At 41.6% G+C, this 23,015-nt stretch overlaps 1 protein-coding gene across 2 annotated transcripts; it reads right to left on the bottom strand.

Annotated features, from left to right (window-relative positions):
• On the bottom strand, positions 1 to 22,508 carry sncb (synuclein, beta). 2 transcript variants are annotated; one of them, XM_036547577.1, is made up of 6 exons: positions 22,218 to 22,508; positions 20,953 to 21,086; positions 7,830 to 7,859; positions 6,703 to 6,821; positions 3,131 to 3,220; positions 1 to 628 (listed from the first exon to the last, which is right to left on the bottom strand). In XM_036547577.1, exons 2-6 carry the CDS (start codon positions 21,071 to 21,073, stop codon positions 596 to 598), a joined length of 393 nt encoding a protein of 130 aa, XP_036403470.1. In that variant the 5' UTR covers positions 21,074 to 21,086; positions 22,218 to 22,508; the 3' UTR covers positions 1 to 595. The 2 variants fall into 2 exon arrangements, with proteins under 2 accessions (XP_036403470.1, XP_036403469.1); XM_036547576.1 differs by having other exon boundaries at positions 3 to 631.
• Positions 22,509 to 23,015: the final 507 nt, after the last annotated feature.

Below are 23,015 nucleotides of genomic sequence, written 5' to 3'. Positions count from 1 at the left end.
TTCACACACATATATACATACACATTTTTTGCCCATATCTAATAGATTTTTTTTCACAGGAATGATTTCACGAGCAACTGTAAAGATACCATGTATAAAAACCCAACATGTGAAACATCCAATAAACACCTGATTCATTAGTAACTGAAAAAAGAAATCCAACACACAGGCATTGTACACAGCTATATAGGATTATTGTTCTTGTATACGGTCCCAGAGGGTCTTCTGTCCTCTCATTCTTATTGGACAATGAGAAACACCTACACCATACACACGGATACACAAACACAAACAGCTCGGGTCTCATGTCTTTGGGAGGGAAACAAAGAAACGAGATCCGGCTAAGCAGGCATTCAATAAACAACTACAACAAACACGATACAGAAGAAACATGACATTTACAAGATATTATTATTAAAAGATTTGCTTCTTTTTTACTCTTTCAGGAAGAACATATCCGTGAGAAAATTTTACATTTCTTTTTTCTTTTTTTTTGCAAGAGCGGTTTCTGTGTGGGTTTCAGCGTTTGTCCTTATTTGTTATCTTAGAATCTTTATTGTGCTGCTGGTCAAATGAAAACTTGCGATAGTTGATTTTATGCCTCCGGTTCATAGTCCTGGTACTCCTCCTGCTAAAAAAAAAAACAGAGGAAAATCAGCACAGACAGGGAAAATTTCAGTTAGCGGAACAATCTGAAAATCCTTTTTTGGAATTACTTCTTATATCGTTCTTGTTCATTTTCAAGTTCATGCTGCTTGGTTTCCTTCACATGCGTGAAGTAAGTCCAAAACCATGTAAACCTCACATTACTGCAAGTAATACCTTCATCTTGCCATGAGAGGGCAGCATCTGCCTCAGAATGTGATCTATGAGGGGCCTGAGCATTCTCTGCTTGTGCAAGGTTAAGAGCCATTCACTGCCCTCCGCTAAAGCCCCTCATTTATTTTTCATCCACATATACGGGTCACCACTATGGGGAATGGAGGGATAAGCACTTCACTAGGGAGCCCCTTTTATGTTTTTCCCCATGTGTCGAAGAGGGTCACGTGACGATGATTTGTAGCGCCAGCGAGCCCGCAGTGAGAATCCCTATTTACAGCAGCAATACCCACAATGCACCACACACCCTTGCATCACTGCCACACCCACGCAGTTAGTGACAGCCCACTGGTGCGTGGAGAGATGGGGGGGGGGGGAGGGGGAGACAGAGTGAGAGAGCCTGGGGGATGGAGAGGACAGGAGAGAGGAAGGGGATATCTGTTCTGCATTTCCCAGCTCATCTTCTCTGTTTTTTTTTGACTGATTTTCAGCAGGGACCGATCAGGTGGCACTTTTATCCATAGAGGTACTGATGTTCTCTATCAGGTTATCATCTGCAATTTTATTAAGTGCATTACTGCATGGTTTTATGATGTAAAAAAATCACTATCTTTATAGCACAGCTAAGCCACTGCATTTCCACTCAATAAAACCACTACCACTCATTTCAGTGTATAATAATGCATTACCAAAGGTGCATTGGTAACATATCTACTATCAGCTATTGCACAGGGGCTGTGTTTTTCACATTCTACCTAAAATATCCCTAATGCTGTTGACAGGAGGAGTGGCCCCAGTGCAGACAACTAGGTAAAGACAGGATTTTCTGTTTTTCTCTTTGCTCCGGAGGAGGAAGGATTGATTCAGAGATTTTCTTTGAAACACAACTTGGGCACTATAGCCACCCTTCCACTGAGGTGCTTCCACTTAACACCTGTCCTAGATCAAGGTTTGCCTGAGACAATCCATTTCTGAGACAGGCACCTAGCCACATCATGTATCTGTGCCGGAATTGCACAGGGCAAATGATTTTCAGATGAGTCCAGGGCTAGGTTTGTAAGGCTGCTGATGGATTCTTGGATCCTGGTAGGGTAGAAACTCACCAACAGCGAGACAGCAATCAAACGACTGCATGGAAGAGAGAAAGTTACGTGGGAGAAGTGGAGGCATGTAAGACAGTGCTGACTACAATAGAGTGAGACTGTATTTTTTGTGAAACCTTTACCTTAAGCCCAGAGAAGTCAAGTGGAAGTAGTTGTGTTTACCCTAAATAACATACCACAGAACAGTCTATTTCACATATCATCAGTATGCAGCAAAATAAATAACATTTACATCCCATACTATGCTTCTGGTCCATATAATCAGTATCATTCGCAGCACCCTTATTGTAGTCTCCTCAAAATATGGATATTAAAAGCACAAAGTTTCTTTCCTTTGTTAGAAGCTAGCTAGCAGAAACACACATTTGGCAGGCAACATCTCATTAATTAACACACAAACTCAATGTAATTGTGTGTAGGCGATCCCTAATACAGATGCTTTGGGGGTCAGAAGCACACTAGCAGTATGCAAGACAGCATCAGCTGAAATCCAAACTGCCATATTGGCTCACATTTAAACAGCAAAGGTGGGTCAGTGAAAATGAGGCTGATATGAAGCCCTGCCCAACAGCACCTGGAAACATTTATTCCATGAAGAAGTATCACTACTGCTCTGATTCAGGGGTATGTGGGCCATGTATGTAAACTGCATCATGTACTACAGGGAACCACCAGAAATATCTTTAGCCACATGAATAAGGATATCCGTACCGATAAACGTAAATCTGCTATGAATGTAATACTCAAATATCACAGTGAGAGAGAGAAAGAAAAACAGATTGTCTTTAACAATTAAAAAAAAAGTGTCACCAGACTGTCTGAATATTATCAGCACATCAACAGGGTTTGAGCCTCATGTTTCAAATTAACTGCAATTAAGCTTCTTACAAAGGAAGCCAATCTGGACACAAACGGCCCACGGAATGTCAGATGATTTAAATGCGGGGTAGATTTTCCGACAACGTACAGCTCTATTTCATTGAAGAGACGTTTTGGTCTCTTCTAATAACAATAACCTCTGTGACCCACAAACGTAAGATGGAATGGGCGAGCATTGCTTGGTGTTTCTGTGGAGGTGCGGGTAACACCTGCTGGGGCTGTGTGTGTTTGTGTGTGTGTGTGTGTGTGTGTGTGTGTGTGTGTGTGTGTGTGTGTGTGTGTGTGTGCGTGTATGTATGTGTGTGTCTGCGTGGTGTGTGTGCTCTTACCTGGGGGGCCTCCTTGTATGTCTCCCCCTCAGGCTCCAGCAGGGGCTCCTCCAGCGGCTCCTCCACTGCCTCCTGTCCCAGCTCCTCTGGCTGTGGGAGGGGGAGACAAACGCACATACAGCTCTGACTCCAACAGTACCAACGGCACAGAGACCCCCCCAATCCACACATCACAGGAATCTTAGGGAGCTGGCAGAGTGAAGTCCATCTCATGTCCAGTCCGACTGATTCGGACATTTGCATTCTCACAAACAGCTCCTCCGGGTAATGGCTTTCAGTGCATGTCTGAAAGGGGCTTTACAGTGTGTTTAAAGAGCACATGGGGGTTGTTCCCATGTAGCCCCCCCCCCCCCCCCCCCCCACACACACACACACACACAAAACTGATATGTTTTATTTTATACTATAAATTTATTTTTAATATCTGCCAAGCACTCTATGAACAAACCCTGGTAACCTGGAAAAAAGCATGACCTTAAAGCATCAACATTACCCAGAGACAGACCCCTTCTCTAGCTCTGTGCAGGAAGGAAAATGGAAGGCTAGCTGGGACACATTGTTGGAGATCACTGCCAAGTAACCCTTTTTCAGTGGTTGCAAGATTGGAATGGCTAAACGGTTCTGTAGGGCTATTAGCTCTGAATTGAGACAGTCAGTTGACTGTTGAGGACATTCTGCTGTGACTGCTTTATGTTATGGTCAAGGCAGCTGAAAATTAAAAATAAATGTCAGAGCATCATGACATACTTCACTTATATGCAGCTACGTGCTCTCAATGGGCCTGGAACCAGATGAGGAATCTGGGTTAAAACCATTATTTGCGTGCAGGATACGCTGACAGCTTTGACCCATATCCCTGCTTTGGTTCTGAGCTGTGGAGTATGCAATGCATTTAAGAAGTAAGACTTATGCTGCATTCATGCCGGTGCATCTTGTTTTAGCGAACCCTGCAGTTCAGTCCTTGCTGAGGGTCATCAAGGCTTTTTTAGGGATGCATTTGTCGCACGCCCTGCAACATGTGATGGATCTGTATAGATGACAATCATGTGACAAAACTAGTTGGATCCCATTACAGATTCCTTTCTAAAGATGCAGAAACTGCTCAGCTGTATCTTGGCGAGCTACAAAACTTTGCCTTGCAGATTAAAAACAGCAGCACCTGGTCACCTGCAGTTCTCAGGTCCAGGAGTAAAGCGGTGTACCGGGCCAGCACACATTTATTTTTAAACTCCGCTAATAGAGTCAATGAGGGCACCTTGGAACAAACCCATAATCCTCAACCCTGCGAAAACAGCCAGACCTACTTACGCTCGTCAGCACCTTTTTGGAACGAGGGACCTCAACAAACGGGGGCACATTTAATACGATCTCCTGTACACAAACTGGTCGATCCAGAGAGAACCCAAAGGACGCTGATAAGTGTGTTTAAAGTAGACAGAAGAATTTAAGCAAGTTCAGCAATTGGTGTTCCTGAGAGCCCTTTTTCTCCGTTTTGGTTGACAATTTAAGACATATCCGCCTCTGTCCTTGCCTATCTCCGCGACCCCCTGTACAGCAATTGGCCGGAGTACAAGGACATAAACTTTTCAATTGATGTTGTCATGCTACAGTTATAGCAAAAAGGAAGAAATGATATGTGAAGGAGAAACACATATTAAAATAAAGAATATATTTGTCAGTACCACATTTGTCGTGATAATAAAAATGTTTCCCTCCTCTTCTAAGGTGCTGCTTGCATCCAGCTTATGAAATGCTAATGTGTTTTACTGCAACCTCTCTGGTAGGCTAATGAAAAATCAATAGCAGACTTAGGAAAATAAACCTTAATATCTTCTCACTAAAAAATGTTCATCTGTGCATGCATCTAATGTATTCAAAATTTCATCTACAAGGATAATGGTAATGGTTGTGCTGTAATGGTTTTAAATTATAATAAAACCAGGCATTTTGCAATGAAGCATTTTAAAGTATTTGTGGTTCCTTACTGCCTTTCTGTTTGATCAGTGTACAGCACCATTAATGTGTCACCAGAGTTATATTACTATATACTTCTGTATACTACATTACTTCTTTATAAGTGCAGGAGGATGTGGATTATTACCTACTTTATAGCATTTCACAGAAAATAAGAACATCAAAGACCTTGAATAGCCTTCAGAAAAAAAACACAGAAACACAGCAAACTATACCAACCAACCAAAAATATGACCCCTTAATCCATTTTGATTAGCTGGTGCATTCAACTAAACCCTTTCCATGGAGATGCTAACAATGAAAGCCAATCCCCCATCCCCCGGGCAAAAGCCCACATATTCTCTGATCGATGTAAGTCTGAGGACTGTGCTGACTAACACTGAGGAAGGACACAGGAGAGACGGGAAAGGACAGGTGACGCAGTGGTATCTGATATCCCTCTGGAGACCTGCCGGCCCTGTCACCTGTCACCTTGAAATGATGGCCGACCTGGAGTTCCAGGTGAGGACAGCTTCTGCAAGGACTCCTGAGACCGACCCATATTATCATTATTTTTTGATTTGTTTAGCAGACACTCTTAACTGCTGAGCAGGCTTACGTTTTACGACTTAATTACATATTATCCATTTATACAGCTGGATATCAACTGAAGTAATTCACGTTAACAACCTTACTCAAGGGTTCAAAGACAGTGACTACTCCAAGATTCGTACCTGCAACATACTGGTTACAAATTCAGCTCCCTAACCACCACGCAGCACTGCTGCCCTTTTTCGCTGATGATCTGATACCTTTATGTTAATGTGTCAGTTCTGTCCATCTCAAGTACTGAAAATCAATTGGTATTCACCATTATTATTAGCTGGGTGCAGAAGGTTGTTTGAAGCAGAACCAGTTGTGACCTGTTGAGACTGGTTTCCTGAATTTACATGCACAGGCAGCAGCGTTGCATGGTGGTTAATGAGATGGGCTTTAAACCTGACGGTTGCTGATTTCATTCCCAGATGTACTGCAGCTGTTGCACCACTAAGCAAGGTACTTCATCTGAACTGCTTCAGTAAGTATTTGGGAGCATGTAAAATATATATAGATAATAACAACACATGCAGCACTCAGTTGTAAATAAGATTGGAGTTACATAATATAATACATAATATCCCTACTGAAAACATTGTTACAAAGTGTAGCAAAGGTCAAAAAGGTGCTGACAATCATCTCTCGGCCCATGGTGACTGACAGCCATCCGTCACTGTTAGCCACATGTATAACCCTGAATATTAGAAGCCTGGTCCTATGGCGAATTCAGGAAAGAACCATAGCTGGTAATATGGGGTTCCATTCATAAATGTACAATATACTCTCATGGTATACTGTCCCACTATTTCACTATCGTTTTTCAAAGCAATATTGTGTGTGCGTGCCTTTGGAAAGCATGGGAAGCTGGTATGTCATTAGGTTTAACCCAGTTTCCTTCTTTGGTTCTGGGCTTTGGCGTATGCATTCCAATTGAAAGTCTTTGCATTTGTAAGAACGCTGCATGCTGTTTTCTGGTCCCTGTGTTGGGGAGTGTAAAATGGTCAGCTCCTTGTGTGCAGTACCTTCATGTCAGCAGGGAAGTCCTCTTTTTTCACCAAGCCTGTGGCAGCGGCGATGTTTCCAGCACCAGACATGACAGCGCCCCCTAGCTGCGAGGCTTGCTCCTTCGTCTTCTCAGCCACTTTGGGAGCAAACATACAACACGGTCCATCACGGTTTTGCAGACATCATACAAATTCACCGATAGTCAAATCACCTGGATGGCGCCTCTCATTCTGCTGTGCCCATTAGATCAGTCAATCCATATATTGTAAAGATCTGTACGTCTGTGAAGCATCTACGCAGCTTGACACTGAAGATACAAACCTACTGCATATGCAGCAAATTCATTGACAATTTTACAGAAATATGACAAATCATTTTTAATGTAGGTTACAGTGTAATGGTAAGTTTATTCTTTGTTCTGATGGTAAAACTACAGAAATCCTTCCTGTGAGACTAGACCCGGAAAAGAGCATAGAATAAACTGACATCGATGACTGATCGAGAAAGCAACAGCTGGTATTGTTAAAGTCATGAGCCTTAATTCAATTATTTCAGCAGCTATTTATCAACTGAATGTACAATTGGAACATGCATGGTTGCTTCTTTAGAAAAAAAAAACTATTAAAATAGAACAGACCAACTTCTTATCAGGGAATCTAATTTAAATATCATTGATCACTGTTAAAATGAAGGCAAATCAAATTGAACCAACTGGCCACGTGACTCTTAGCTGTCAAGACTGCTGAAGAGCCAGGGTAGTGTGTAAAAATAGAAAATATACACACAATCACTCAGACACCTACTGTCATCTACTGCTAATAATAGATATTTCAGCTGTACAGGGTAAGAAATAACACCTATCTAGGTGTCTGTTCTGTATCCTTTAGGCAGAAAATGAGAGCTACATTAGATTTAGAAAACACGTGGAGGATGTTGCAGATTTACTAATTTATTAGCTATTAGCCATTAATTGTGTTTATTATGCAGTTTTATAGATGAAGGAACGTTCATTTTCTTCTGTGTTGAAAGTGTGGTGATGGCAAGAGTGTGGGCTACTCTCTTGATGAGCATGGTATTGTTGTCTTGTCTACAGACATCTACTGTGAACAGAGATAGTTAAATGGATCTTAGAAATTGAACTTACCAGTTGCGACACTATCTTTGGTCACTGAACCTGGAGAGAGAGAGAGAGAGAGAGAGAGAGAGAGAGAGAGAGAGAGAGAGAGAGAGAGAGAGGGGTTACTTTATAATGATATCTAATAATGAAGAGTTTCATGACGGAACAGGCACCATCAATGCAGCAGAAAATGTTTGGGGGCATTTTCTCAGGTTGTTTGGAATCCAAATTTTTCCTTGTGAGAGAGCATTTGACTGATACTTGCATTTGTGTGCAAAACAATACAGTGTCCTAATCTTTTCGACAGAGTCCAGTGGCACTACTGCACAAACCAGGAGGATTCAGGTTATATGTGAATACATCAACACATGGCAAATGTGCATAAGGCAAAGAAAAAAAAACACTTGGAGAAAAACAAGGGGGTTTGTTCTCTGTAATGGACACCAACTTCACAGGGAGGACCTTGAGGAGAGTTCTGAAAGTTTTATACCTATTAATAAGCACCCCCCACCCCCAAGAGACAACCCCAATCCTTCAGCACTCTCTGTACCTATATCAAAGTTCTTTTCCGGGCACTGCCAAAAATCCCCACAAAAGTCATTCTCTCTCACTCCTCCACTTATGAAGAACCACTGCTACTTTGTTAACCTTTTATTTTAAGTATACATATTTCCTGGGCAGACACCTTATCCAGGTTAACCAAAATGGATTTTCATCTGACTCATTGTATAGTTATGCTGCTGGATATTTACCAAAGCAAGGCAGGAGAAGTACCATGCTAAAGGGTATGACGGAAGTGTTAGGAAATCACATTGCATCATCTTATTTGAACTATTATTAAATGTTAAATATTAAACTGAAATATTGTATTATTAAATATTGTTAATACTTAAATATTTTAAATATTATTAAATGTACACCATGATTTAACACCTTAAAATTATGTTCAACTAAGAGCTCATGAAGGTAACGCTGTTTTAACATTATAAATATCTGCAAACAATTTTAGAATTTTGCCACCTGTGATTAAGGAGTGACTCTCTGATATGGTCCCAACTGCTGCTGCAACCTTATTATATGTTCAACCAACTGTGTTCCTCACATTTGACAAATGAGCAAAAACTCAAATTTATGTCTAGATTTGTATTTATTCATTGACATATGAGTTTGCATTTCTCCACCAAGTCCAACAAACCTACTACAACTACAATTATACAGTTTACAGTACACAGTACACGATTCAAGATTCAACCATCAGAGCTTTCTCTAACTCTGACTCGCACCATATAGTTGCTCGTGATTTCATTTGACAGATAGATTATTACTGTTTAACTTACTTTAATGTTACTGCTGTGAAATACTGGTTCCTGGGTTGTGCATCTTGATTGTTTATATGCCTTGGTTTCAGCCAGTAACTAAATCACCGGATTCAGCTAATTGTCTCGATCCAATTTAGCTCGCCTCCTGCTGTTCTGAGATCAGGAACACCTGCTGATTTACAACATGCGGTGGTGGCCCTGAACCAAACCCACATATATCAGCATAGCTCCTGATTTGCTGGCCCTAATTAGTGTCTGGTGTACAGCTAGGCAGATCTCTTTCCAATGATAAAAGTACCCCCACCTCTTTGATTTCCTTTGAAATTATTCAATGTAAGGTACATTTAAGCAATGCTACCACACTAGACACAATTAAGTCAAGGCAATCAGCTGATGAGTGATCCTAATTAAAACTGTACAAACCATGTCAACCACACATAACAATCAAGAACAGGCTAAAGCTTTTACCAACCATATTTCCAGTTGACGAGCCTCAGCTGGAGTTCAGAGTGGTGGCAGGAGTGCATCTATATTCACCTCCAGGTATACAGCTCCTCTGAATACCCCACCTATGAGTTCCATCTTGTATTTTTATGGAGGAAAAAAGCAAAGTGTATCAGCTCTCAAAGTTTATTTATGGTTGCCTTTAGGGGCCTTTATTTTTTTCCCCTCACTAATGTATGAGGAGCTTTCATTACTTTTCATTCTTTCAGGAGTAAATCCTAAACAAAAATGTCCCATTACATGTAAGTGTAATGTGTTCCTTTTAAGGGACACACAGTTTAATAGATTAAGCACAGTTGGTCATATCTCATAGTCCCTACTGCATAACTCAAGGCGATTTCTTAACTTTTGCCAAAGCGCCATTCCTCTTCCTTTCAATTCGCCCCTGCCATAACTTAGAAATTCACTTTGCGAAACACTCCGTGAGGCCCTCCCTGACATCTCCTTCATTAAGGGCTCTATATCAAATAGATGTGACTGATCGATTGAAATCGTTCCTCTTCCCGTCTCGGGATTACACCTTGATTTACCATCGATATCATCAGAGACACCATCTTCCAGATGGTAAATCAGCCTGTGAGTTGCCATGGTGTGCCTTTGATTAATACGGGCTCAATTAAAGTCAAGCCATTTTTTATTCTCAGTATGCATCTGGACAGTTGCCCGGATTCATTCCTCTAAACGACACACTTACCATACCATCACTTATTCCTAATAAGAGCATAATTCTAAGCGCTGTATAGACTGTGACTACTTTTGTGGATTTCCATCCTGCTGCATTTTTGCTATCTAGTGGTAAAAGTACTGCCGGTATTGCAGGGGAGCTGCTTACTCATTTCAAGTCAGCCAGTCAGACTGTGAATTTTTGTTTCCCAAGTTATCACCTTATTATTTCAACAGCACAGCTAGTCACTTATATTCTCTGTAAATCATTAAACACTCACAGAAACAGCTCTCCCATTAAAATGACTGACATCAAGTTACAACAAATGATCTGGGCCATGGGCAGTGTGTTGAGATTAAATAGCTATGTGGGCAATACACTTAGTCTTTTGGCTAGTATTTATTAGCTACGTTGCCAGCTTTCATACACAGTAAATATACAGGCCTCATATGTTTTACATCATGTCCGGTTGGCTTAAATACCATTATACGTGTACAGTACATTCTGATCCATTTTCCACTTAGAAGTATCTGGAATTTGTTATTCCCTTGCTAACAATGAACAGATACAGCTGTTGGCTGGATATGATACAGTTATATGGTACAAAAGAAAGTGTTGGTAAAGCCTAGTTATTTCTACAAGGAACCTTCAAAAAGGACTTAGCACTTAATGAGGTATAATTATAGCACTATGCTGCCAACTCATAACTTGGCTGCCATTTTAATAACTGCTCCTGTGTATAAGCAGCAATGAATAAAAATTAATAAGACAACAAATGAATAGTATTGTCACAGGTTTTCTGAGGAAAAGATGCGTTTGCTACATTGCTTTGCAATGGTCTCAAGGAGGTAGAGTGAGACTCAGGTTCAGTATAGGGAAACAGCATCGCCTATTTATACATCTCATGTTTTATTTATGCAATTACTGCATTTCCCATTGCTGACAGCCGAGCATTTTATTGTATTTCTTCTTTGGTGGCACAAGAGAGGGAACAAAAGCTTGTCACTTCTCATTGTGATCTTCTGGAATATTGTACGCCTCCAAATTACTCCTCTGTATTTCTTCTCCCATCAGTGTGTTTGCTTCTCAAGACAGTGTGATATTGCTTCTTGCTCATATCCTGTTTTTTCCCGTTTTGTGCTCTAATACAGCAAGCAAATACGATAATCCAGGCATAAATTCATGAAATATATAATATATATTTGATTCAGTTTAAAGGACACAAAGCTGCATGAAACCATAAAATGTAGCAAATGCTACATAATTTCATTATTATTATTTTTTATATAGGTGGTTTCTATTCTGTGTTGTCACAAGAACATGAGACATTCACATCTTTCCATTACATCCTTTTATGGAGCGATATAGGATCCAGCGTGCTCTGCATGTAAAACTGCTGTATGCCTTAATGGACTGAGGACACAGGCATGAAACTATTTTCAATGGGGCTAAGTTTCAGAAGCAGGATGTTGCTGAACAGCAAGCATGTAGTGGCAGGGTAAACACAAGGTGTAAACAAAATGGGGGCTTCAGTGTCTTATAACCTGTAAACCCTCTGTAAGCCCTCAACAATCTAATCACTGGTCATATTATTGGAATCCTCCATCCTAATCCCACTCCTGGACATGTTCTTATCCTTTGGCCTTGGTGGGGGGATGCAGTTAGGAGGTCTGGCGGATGGGCTCACTTTCTGTCCTCCCGGCAATGTGTCCAATGCATCCAATAAGATGCCATCAACATTGCCCCTCTCTGAGATGAGTCCAACAGGAAGCCTCCGATACCACCCCTGTCCCTCCCAGCGATGTATCCAACAAGAGGCCTGACACAGGCCCATCCCACAACGTGTACAGTAGCACAGTGTACAGACAATGTGTATAGACACCTCAACTCATCACAAGGTGTATGTTGAACCCTGTCCTCCACAGCTGATGCGACGTTTCATTAACAAGGTGACTTACGGAGCTGCAACTTCTCTGTCTCGCATGCAAATCAGATGCCTGAGACAGGGAGAGGGAGATGCCCCTTGCTCTCAGGGACATTTCATTAGAGCATCACAGAAAACAAAAGACAATATTATGCCCTGCAAAGTTTTCCAGCACTGGCCATCTCTCTCCTCATTTAAAAGTCTGAGATATTACTTTTTATTGCTTCTGTGAAGACACCTGCCTCATAGCGCAGTCATATTAAAGCTGACACCTGCATTCGTGACTGGCGGGGAGACATCTTTATACAGACCCCTAACAAGACTCAGCCCATTCATCTCCATAAGGTTTATTCCTCTCTGAGACATTTTTCACATTTCACACAAAAACTCTGCAAACAATACTTCCATGGTTCTCTAGCCTATGAAATTATGGCAGAATATTTCCAGTGAAATATTGAGCATTTGACCGATAAATGTAAAAGGTATGTTACACTACATTATTTACTTGGCTGACAGAGCCCTTATCAATGCTGAATTATAACCCACATTTTACATAAATACAATTACAATTTTAAGCCAAGTACTTAAGGTTACAGCTGTGGATCTAACCTGAGATTTGAGCCTTCAACCATCTGCTCATAAACCTAAGTGCAGCCAAAATGTAGTGACTAAACTGTAGCCTTTCTCTTCAATAAATAATTAAAATTACTAATCTGTCCCACTAGAAAAGTAGTGATAGCTCCATAATGCTTCAGCTGAATTCACTGAGGGAAAACAATAGGCCATTTATACACATTAAGAAAAAAATCTTAAATACAAACAAAATGTGTTTTGGCTCAACAAAAAACAGACTATTACCTTTGGTCCACATTAAGTACACAGTGAGTTTCCACTGCTGTGGAAAACCATGAGACACTACAGACACAGTCTCTCCAGACACATAGCTACTCAAAGACAGCAACAGGAACACTTCCTTCTGGGCCGATTAAGTCTAATGCCCCGATGCACTGACAGAAGAACTGCACTGTAGAAAGAGCCATTTCTTGAATGAGGACTCGAGGTCCTGATTCACTGTAGTAATTACACAACGAGTAGGGGTGAGACTATCAGTGTCCTAGTCAAATGGCCCTCTACTGTGACAGTGTGGCGTAGCCTTAAAGAGCCAGGCTTGTAGTTGAAAGGTTGCAGGTTCGATTACCCACTGGGGCACTGTTGCTGTACTGCTGAGCAAGGTACTTAGCCCAGAACTGCCTCAGTAAGTATCCAGCTGTATAAATTCGTCACATAAAATTGTAACCTATGCAAGTCACCCTGGATAAGAATGTCTGCTACATGACTAATGTAATAGATGTAATCTGGCCAGCTAGACAGCCCCATACAGTTAACTGGCTGTACAGCCCCTTGAATTCTCTACCCATCTTATTTCCACCGGTCATCAAGGCAGAGGAGAACTTAGGTCTCAGTTACCATTCTTAGTTAAGTGAAAATTAATATGGGACAGGCTCTGTGGAGAAGCTGGCTGACACAACTCAGCTCAGAAACAATTTATTTTAAAACCAAACAAAAAAAGATGAAAGTAAGAAACCAACCTGCAAAAACCAACAGCAAGAACAAAATGAGCCTCCCTCCTGGTCTCCAGACACACCTGTATTTAATCAGCCTTCAGTTATTCAGGTGTGGCTTAATATTAGCCAATAGGCTGGTTCCCTGACAAATTACACACATGTGAACACACTTAACATTTAGTTTCTAAGGAGAGGTGAAGGCTCCCCTTCACAGGAGCTGTTTATCAATCCGCGTTTTTGTCCGTCCTTGTGTTCTTGTGAACTCATTTGACATCATCTTTCATGGCCCAAGTATGGTTCTATTTAACGTTAGCTAAGTTAGCATGGGCTACAGAAAACTTGATTGCACTTTTCAAATGTCATATCGATCATATGAATATGAATAAGGCTATAGTCTCCATACAGCCTTCTACCAGTCATCTTCACATAAATATTTTATTCAGGAACTGCTGAGATTTTTTTTTCCAAAGGCCAATTTACAGGTACTGTTTACTTGAAATAAGAAAAGAAAAAACTTAATATCATGTCCTTTCATAATTTGGTACAAAGAGGTATTCCATTTTTGATGCATTAACCTCTAAGTGGAGCTAAAAGGATTTGTGGGCTGGTTATAGTTGCTGTGATGGCTTCCTCTATAACAAATAACATTTTAGTACTCATCCTACCATATGAGTGAAATGACACGAGTTTTGAGTTCGTCTTTAACTTTATCATATGAACAAAGTAGCAGCCTATACTATGGCAGAACACAAATGTTATACAAAAACACAATAAAACAAAAGTTTATCAAATGTGGCGCTGATAATGCCAGTGTTGTCATATCACTGCTTAAATGAGCTGCGCCCAGGGTATTGCGCAATAGCAAGTAAACAAGCATCTCACATCTACATATAGCATCTCAATCTCCGATAGGTGCGTTCTCCGTCCTAGTGATCTTGCAAGACCATTCTCGTCAAGGAAACTTGGCAAGAACGTTCTTCTCAAGAGCATTAGTACGTTCTCAGCATTCTTGGTATTGATAAACAGCCAGGCTCTCACAGACACAACCTCTCCCTGGTACTTTCTCACTGACACAGCCTCCGAGTGGCGTAGCCTATCACAGACACGGTTATTGACACAGTCCCTCTTGGGAAGACTATGTGAGGAGACTGACAAATGAGAAATGAGAAATAAAGACTGAGAGCAACTTCAATTGTGCTGCACCAAATCTAGCCCATCTGGGATGCACAGTGCTTCAAAATCACAATTGAAAGGCCTCAAACTCCAACCCGCCAGACAATGAAGATAAAGTGCAGGTCCTGGGGAAACAGTAGACAAATATTTCACTGCCTGCCACAGACAGAAAATGGACGCAAGGCAATATGAGTGTGTGTCATATTCATAACCAGTGTCTTTTTTTTTTTTTATCCCTTGCTTAAGCACTGACGGTGATCTGTGAATCCCTGTTTCGTTAGTTCTTACTTCAGTCAATTTTAAACTCTTCCATTCTGTTGCTGAGAGAAACTGAAACCGGAAATGATTGATGTTGTGCCTGACTGCATCCAACTCACAACTCCCGCGTTAAGATGAAGCCCGAAACACACCCGTGAGTGGCAAGAGTAACAAACTGTTTTCAACCAAAGCACTCCTTCGCTGTCACCTCACCTACGGCCAGTCAATCTTCCAATCAGTTACTCATCCAGATAATCAGTCAGCCAGCCAGCTAATCAAACTGTAACCCTATCATCCAGCACATTAGTCATTCAGTCAACAGTCACTTGATTGGTCCTTGCATCAGTAAGCCAATCAGACAGTCACTCATCCGGCTGCTGAGTCCATCATTCAATCTGTCAGCATGTCATCCAATCAGTCAGCCAATCAGCTACAGCTTCCACAGAGAAGCTGAGCAATAACATGGATGCAGACTGTGAGATCAGACTTAACTACAAGAGGGCTCAGAACTATGCCATGAAGAACATGACATATTCACCACTGCAACCCTTAACAGCTGATGTTATTGTGTCCTTTCTTTTGTGCTATATTATGTACTTTATAAAGACACAGTGGAAATATAGGGTGAGGAATAGTATTTAGAGTAGTGGGGCAAAGCTCCTGCAGTAATGTAATTGGTGGTATTAGATTTCTGCCCAGCTAAAACCACAGGGGCTTTGTCCTACTACTCAAAATAGTATTTGTCATATCAAGAATTGTTAACTGCCTCCTGCAGTTCTCATTAGAACAGCACCATTCTTATCTGAGCGCTTTATGGACAGACAAATGTCCACATTACATTCCTGGCATTTAGCAGATGGTTTTATCTAGAGTCCCTTCCATAGGTTACAGTTTTTACCTGTCCAGCAATTATACAGCTGGTTATTTACTGAAGCAATTCTGGGTTAAGTACAGCAGCAGTGCCCCAGTGGGAAATCAAACCAGCACCCTTTCCGTTACGAGCCCTGCTCCTTAATGCTATGCTACACTGCCATCACATAATGGTCACAACCTTAGAGTGATCTTGTCACATGCCTTGCTTTTAAGGGCTCGAAAAGCAGACAGCATGTTTGATTAAGGAGAATATTTCAGGAAGATGATACCACATTTGAATGTCTCACTTTAACAACAGTTGCACTTGTTAGTGTGCATATCTTCATCACCGTTAACTGGCGTTGTATCATTGGATCAATTATAACTTGTCCCAGGTTTAATCTAAATTCACCTATGGCCTTTCTTAGTTAAACTGTTCTCAGACAAATACAGGGGCAGTTACATAACCTTCACTCCCCCTTGAAGTGGCAGATGTAATAATCATACTGGTTAAGATACGCATCTAACTACAAATAAGGACCAACTAGTAAACTTGGCTCCACCTGTTTTTCTACTGTATTTTCTGTTGGTGGAAACAGAACTACACCAAAGCTTCGGCTAGACAACAGAAACCAGGAACCATGAACAGGAGCTTCTCAGAACCACCCCCAGGCAAAAGGTGAGGTGAGTTCTCAAAGGTATTCCTGTGTAGTGGCTGGAAATACCTAGAAGAAGAAACACTGCCTTAATAAAGCCAAAATACACACCTTTAACACACACCTCCCTAACACACACAGGCACCAAAAATCATCAAGCTGAACTGTACACACAGATGATCTTGAGGGTACAGATCATGACCAAAACCTGGGTAAGAAAAGCAGGGAGCAAAGGAAACCTGCCTCCTCATACTTTCCCTCTAAAATACGGGGCACCACAAATGCTGCTGGAGGTTCAGGTTAATACGCACAGCTCATGTGCTTAAGGGCTCAAGTGTGTGGTCTGGGACAGGGCCTAAGAGCCCTTTCACATTTCTGATGCAACGCTGATGACAGTAGCCAAAAGCCCGTGCCCCTGAAAAAGATGTACATGACACAGTTACAGAGACCTACAACAACAGCGGTGAAGGAACATTGACTGTAAATGAGCAAACACACCTGATCCGTGTCAAAGCCACTTGCCCCTGTGAAATCGAAGGCTTAATCCTGCTTTCCACTTCTGCAAATTACCAGCCGTACTGTATGTGGCACAGTTCTAACTGATCCAATCGGGCAGACAGGTTATTTACAAAGGGTGAGTAATGTTCAGGCTTTATACCCTGCAACCCTCGTTCTAGGACCTAGTTCAAATCAAAGCTGAAGCCTGCCAACAACTGGAAATGTTAAAACCTTTGGCAAACATGAGTGTGTGCTGCGCTTTCACCCACTGTGATGTAAAAAGAGTATATTCCTGATGAGAATTATGAAAAGTAGAAGATATGATTGTCTGTGACATCACAAAGTATGTATTTTTGCTTCCTTTCAGCTAAATGACTTCATGCACTCTTTTCATCCCTTCCTAACAGCATTTTGGCCAAAATACAGGCTTTTATCCTGCAGAGCTGTTATTCAGCTCCTACCCTAAGCCACCACAGGCAGTGTCTGCTGGCTTACTGTGTCTCCAGGAGTATTTTCGCACAGCACAGCAAAAAAAAAAAATAAAAAACAAAAAGAAAAACAATTTTGCTTCTTTTATGCTACAGACTGAAGACCTGGGAAATGAAAAATGTATCTTTTTCAAGACACAACTGTACCACCTGGATAAGCTCTGATGACTTCCCTCATCTCTTCCATGGCCCCTACATGCTACATGCTCCTTCTTCCCCACATGCTCCTTCCCCTCCCCTCCAAGGCCTTGCCTCCTAACAGAGGGCATCAAAGATCAGGCAACCAAGGTGCAGCATTTTGAATGCAGAGGGGCCAAAAGAGCTCAGTGCTGGTTCAGCCTGCAGAACGAGTACAATCGGTTCCATTTATTATTATTATTATTAGTACAACACTACACATTTTTGCAGCATTGTCTGGTGTGACTGGGCCTGTAAATGTCAGCTGCTCAGAATCTCAGCGATGGCAGCAACATTACGTCAGGCCTGCACTGGGACCTGTGAGCTCGCTAACCCGTCCTGGGGCCATGGGTACGTTTCTGCCACCAAACAGCTGATGCAGGATCAGCTTGCACATCCAAGATCCTATCCACAATTGTTCTTGTATAAAAGGCAGCTACTGGTCTGAGAGCTTGGAGGCAGAATCCATGTCTAAACCTGCTCTGTGAGTGGGCGGAGCAGGAACGATGATCTTTGTGCGGCATCCCGTGAATGCAAATGTCGTGGGTAATAAAACGTGAAGGAAAAAAAATGGCTTTCCCCAACGCAGTGATGCAGATGTGCTGCAGGGTGGCGGTTTACACGCTATTGGTGAGAGAGTGTAACGTACACTCCTTTGGTTAGAACCAAGTCCCCTCCCCTCATCAGAATCTGTAGGGTGGGCTCCTCCCAGTTCAACCCCTACCCCCATCCCTGCCGTTAATCTGCTACCGAGGGAGCTGTGTTTCACTGGGCAGACTGGGAGACAGCAGGCCCTCGCTGACATATGGTTTGAAGCTCCTGCGTGCGATTGGATGAAGCCTGGTGAGGGGGGGAGGGGTGTGTAGCACTTTCCATGGCACACGCGAGGAGAAGCATTAGCCAGCCTTGAGCGATTGGGGGAGAGAGCGATTCAAGCTGGCTTTACGGGAGATGTCCCATCTCCACTTTAGTATACTGAGACAGTTCTGATGGATATAACGGATTAAATGAGCAATTCATGTATGTAAATATAAACGTAAAACTACCTTTTTTCCAAAGCCATGTATGCTGATACTGTTTGTGGTGTAACCATGTTTCTGTATATAGGTGTTTTGTAACTCTACACATCTTTTTAAGATGTTTCAGAGGTAGGATTATTTTCTGACTCAATACACCGAGCCCCAATTCATCTCTTGGGGGGGGGGGGGGGGGTATTATCAGGAAAGTGTCTAATTTTTACACTGTAGTTTAATATTAAGAATTTAATTCAAAATGGCAAACAGCTTTTCACTACTAAACTGTATTCATCCGACCCCACATGTACATAAACACTCTGAATCACCAATGGACAAATAACTGATATAAGTACTGCATTATCGCAGTAAACGTTCATTTGTACAGCCAATTTGTTTTCTGTTGCTATCTGAACAACAGTAAAGTCTGAATACTGTAAGAATCAGTCGCTGCTAACTACATTCATTTTCATGTACACAGAAACCAGTACACGTTTCCTCTGATGTTACATCCAGCTTGCAGTAAGGTTTTCTCCCAGCTCTGTCAAGCACTCAGGCCAGACAGAGCCTATGCCCTCCTGCAGACGGTATCTAAACACTCATGCAGAGTGCACTATGAATCTGAGATGGAGTTATGAGTAAACTGCTCTCCCGTCGCACCTCTGGATAGAGATTATAATGCATGCATATCCTGAAGACTTGCCAAGTGGGTCAAATTTGAAACCCAGGCAAATGAAGTAAGGTGTATCTCCCTGAAACAGCATTTCCAGGGAGTTCTTCGTGGGGATATTGTTTTGAAACAAAGAACAGATGCAAATCAAATAAAGCAGTCCCTATACCCACCCCTGTGATTGGTGACAAATGCAGACCATGAACTTTCTTGCAATAGAAAATCAACAACAAAACTGGTCATTGCAGCAGATTCAGCTGGGATCATGATGTATTTCAGAGGCTAAATGGGACTGAAACAAGCATTTGCATGGCATTATATGATATGCATTATATTATATGGCATGGATATGATAAACACAGGGAATTCCCCTATTTGAGCTGCATTGTTTTAAACCAAGACATTATTGTGGTGAAACAATGGCAGCCCACACAAATTCATTCTGTAAACATTATACAATAAAAGAGCTGAAAAAAGCTTCCCATAAAACAGATGTGCTAGTGAGTGTAGTAGAGATCACTGAGGCCATTTGGCAATGAAGTAAACGCACACACTCGTTTTCCCTGTTTGGCTAAAGGTAGGAAATGATTACTTGAACATTCGGTTAAAGGTACATAGAGTGCAGCATCTTGTAATCGTACAGAATCTTTGTTACCGTCTAAGAATGTCAAAGTCCGTTCGATGCATCCTGCGTATCCGCGCAATACAGCAGACCTAATTTTGTGGAAAACTGACTCTTATCACAGATAGAACGCGGACACCTTGGAGTGCGTTTTATTTCCCTGTTTTACTACTGAAATAAAACCAAGGTCACCTTCCTAGATACAGCCGCATCAGAATAAGTTTAAGGCTAGTGGCCTTATTTAAAACCGCAATATTTCTCGGGAGGCTTCGTAAAATTTGCACAAATCGCCGTATTCTGTGTAAATCGCTTAAGACATTTGTACAGTGTACAACCGAGAGACATTTGCGTTTGAAAACCACAATTCGTGAGTCCACGCCTCATACGGGCGTCAGTAGGGAAGATACTGATATAATCATGAAGGGGGCTCTTCGCAGTAACGTCGTAGTTTTGTAGTATTAATTGAAATCATGAACGGAGGGCCCCTTTCGTTGGGAATACTAGTAGAGAAAAAAAAAACACTCCACCCCCATTCCAACCAATCTAAAATAATAATACGATTATCAGCCTCTCACAGCCTATCGCGTCCCTTCTTCGGAAGATGTAAGAGGCAGCTAGTGTTTTTTTTCCCCACTACGCGATGACATCAGGAACCATGTAATTGGTTGCACTCCTAAGCAGATCATGAACCATCCACGGTAGGTCACGACGTCTTCGTGCCTAGACAAATAATTTTAAATAAGCATTATAATTAATTTTCACCTTACCCACATACATGACCCCTTCCTTGGTCTTCTCTGCCGCGACTGCTACCCCTTCCTTGGTCTTTTCCGCGGCTGCTGCCATGCCTTCTTTGGCTTTAGACAACCCCTTCATAAAAACATCCATCTTGGCTCTTGTGCTGAGGAGAGAGCGGGGAATCGATGACACAATGTACCAATCGTGAATTATGTGCAGCCTTTGAGAAATATGAACAGATAAAACCACACGTTTATATGAAACAACACCTGCTGTTGAATGTGCAAACGGCTTAAAGGTGCATGCTGGCGAGCAGTCACTTTGGTATCTAGCCTGCTATTTTTGCATCGGGAGAAACGCTGTTGCGCTCACAAGTACGCCACTTAATTCACACACACACACACACACACACACGCACACACACACGAGATCAATAATATTACGAAATAAATTACAGATTTGTAGTGAGCAACTGTCTATTACAGCAAGCGGCGCTGCAAGGGTTACGTGTGCACGCGCTCCTGAATTGTAATATTACAGTAACGAGTAACGTTAGTGTCACGAACTACCCTGATACTTCTTTAATCAGCACCTATGTGTTCGACCGAAATCATATCTGCTTGACACCTCTACACGGTTTCATTCTTGATTTACTTTTTTTTCTTTAATGGTAGACAGTAGGGAAATTTTCGCCACCGTCAGCCAACAATAAGAGGTGGAACACAAACTGTGCATTGTGTTTTAAGATTTTTTCATGCCAAAACAAATAAATTGACAAGAAACTAACTATGTGATTTTCCTACCAGGCGACTTTCACGAAATTATTTAATTCCCTTGTTTTCCCATGCCTACTGTCATATTTTCCATTTACAAAATAAATAAATAAAAACAAACAAATAAATATTCGTTTCTTTCATCATAATTATTGCTATTATGATGAGCAGTCCGGGTAAGCGAGACTCAAAATGCCTACTGAATGAATCAATACAAATAAATGAGTATAGTTTTTAACTGTACTGAATGAAACATTGCAACAGATGTACAAATATTATAATATAGGACCCCCCTGAGGCAAAAGGCGTCGTCTGATAGGAATATTTTTCAATTTCGTTGGTTATACAGCCACACAATATCCATGTCACTCACAGACATCCTCAGTATGTTTACGATTAACTAGTACATCTATAGATTTGCCTGTCGACATGCGATTTATACGGCTTCATATCTCAATTGCAAAAGAGCATTGCCCGCAGTTATATCGTTAGCAAAGTGAATGAAAAATATAAAAATGTACCTTTCCTAAACTGAGAACTGTTCCCTTGTCGTTCAGTTGCACTCCAGCAGATTCAAATATCGTTGAAGGGGGTAAAATCAGAATATGATCACTCGGTGGGACTTCCTCTGTCTGTTCTCAACCAATGGAAGCAGACTTTCTCGCGGTGCGGCTGAGAGTTAGGCAGACTCTGCCATTGATCTATCCAAAGATGTCAGCTCGTATAAGGACCTACGTCGTTGTGTCTGTTTAATATTGCAACGAGTTTTCCCTCTATAGACGCACACCCCTATACCCAGCAAGTCTGTGGATTTTTTTATATATTAGCGCTGGCTGGTATATCCTGTAATTAACACACAGACGCAGCACGCTTTATACAACCTCCACCCCCTTTGCAGTGTCGGGGGTTAGTACACGGTTTATGAAACGCGAAAAGGCAACATTTGTGTTCAACGTGGTATAAGACTCTCAGCCCCCTACATGGTGTTCCGCTGTCAGTCATCCCGGTTGGACATCCCCAACTCCCCACCCTTGGAACGAGTGAGCAATTACGTTGCACACGAGCGTCACTGTCTGTCGTATTTTACACATTATTACAACATCTGTAGCTATATATCTATATTATGTGCAATTGTTACGAGGGAATAATGCCACTGAAGGCTTATGCTGTTATGTAATGTTAATACGTTACATTAGGCGATTAGAAAATAGGAGACGTGGCTGTATTTTCTTATTAAAACTGTGAACATGTGTATTGACTAGAGGGAAACCATGGAGACCTATTTCATTATATCCGGTGGCGACACTCCGACGCCAAGG

Source organism: Megalops cyprinoides, chromosome 16 (assembly GCF_013368585.1).
Source record: "Megalops cyprinoides isolate fMegCyp1 chromosome 16, fMegCyp1.pri, whole genome shotgun sequence".
NCBI classification, from domain to species: domain Eukaryota; kingdom Metazoa; phylum Chordata; class Actinopteri; order Elopiformes; family Megalopidae; genus Megalops; species Megalops cyprinoides.
This window is presented reverse-complemented; position numbering and strand designations above follow the sequence as displayed.

What these genes read in the sequence shown, in the direction of transcription:
- sncb (XM_036547576.1), bottom strand. Translation starts at nt 21,073, where the DNA reads ATGGATGTTTTTATGAAGGGGTTGTCTAAAGCCAAAGAAGGCATGGCA. An exon ending in GGAAGGGGTCATGTATGTGG is followed by an intron (nt 7,860 to 20,952) that starts GTAAGGTGAAAA and finishes CTCTCTCTCCAG; the next exon opens with GTTCAGTGACCAAAGATAGT. An exon ending in ACTTCCCTGCTGACATGAAG is followed by an intron (nt 3,221 to 6,702) that starts GTACTGCACACA and finishes CCCCTCCCACAG; the next exon opens with CCAGAGGAGCTGGGACAGGA.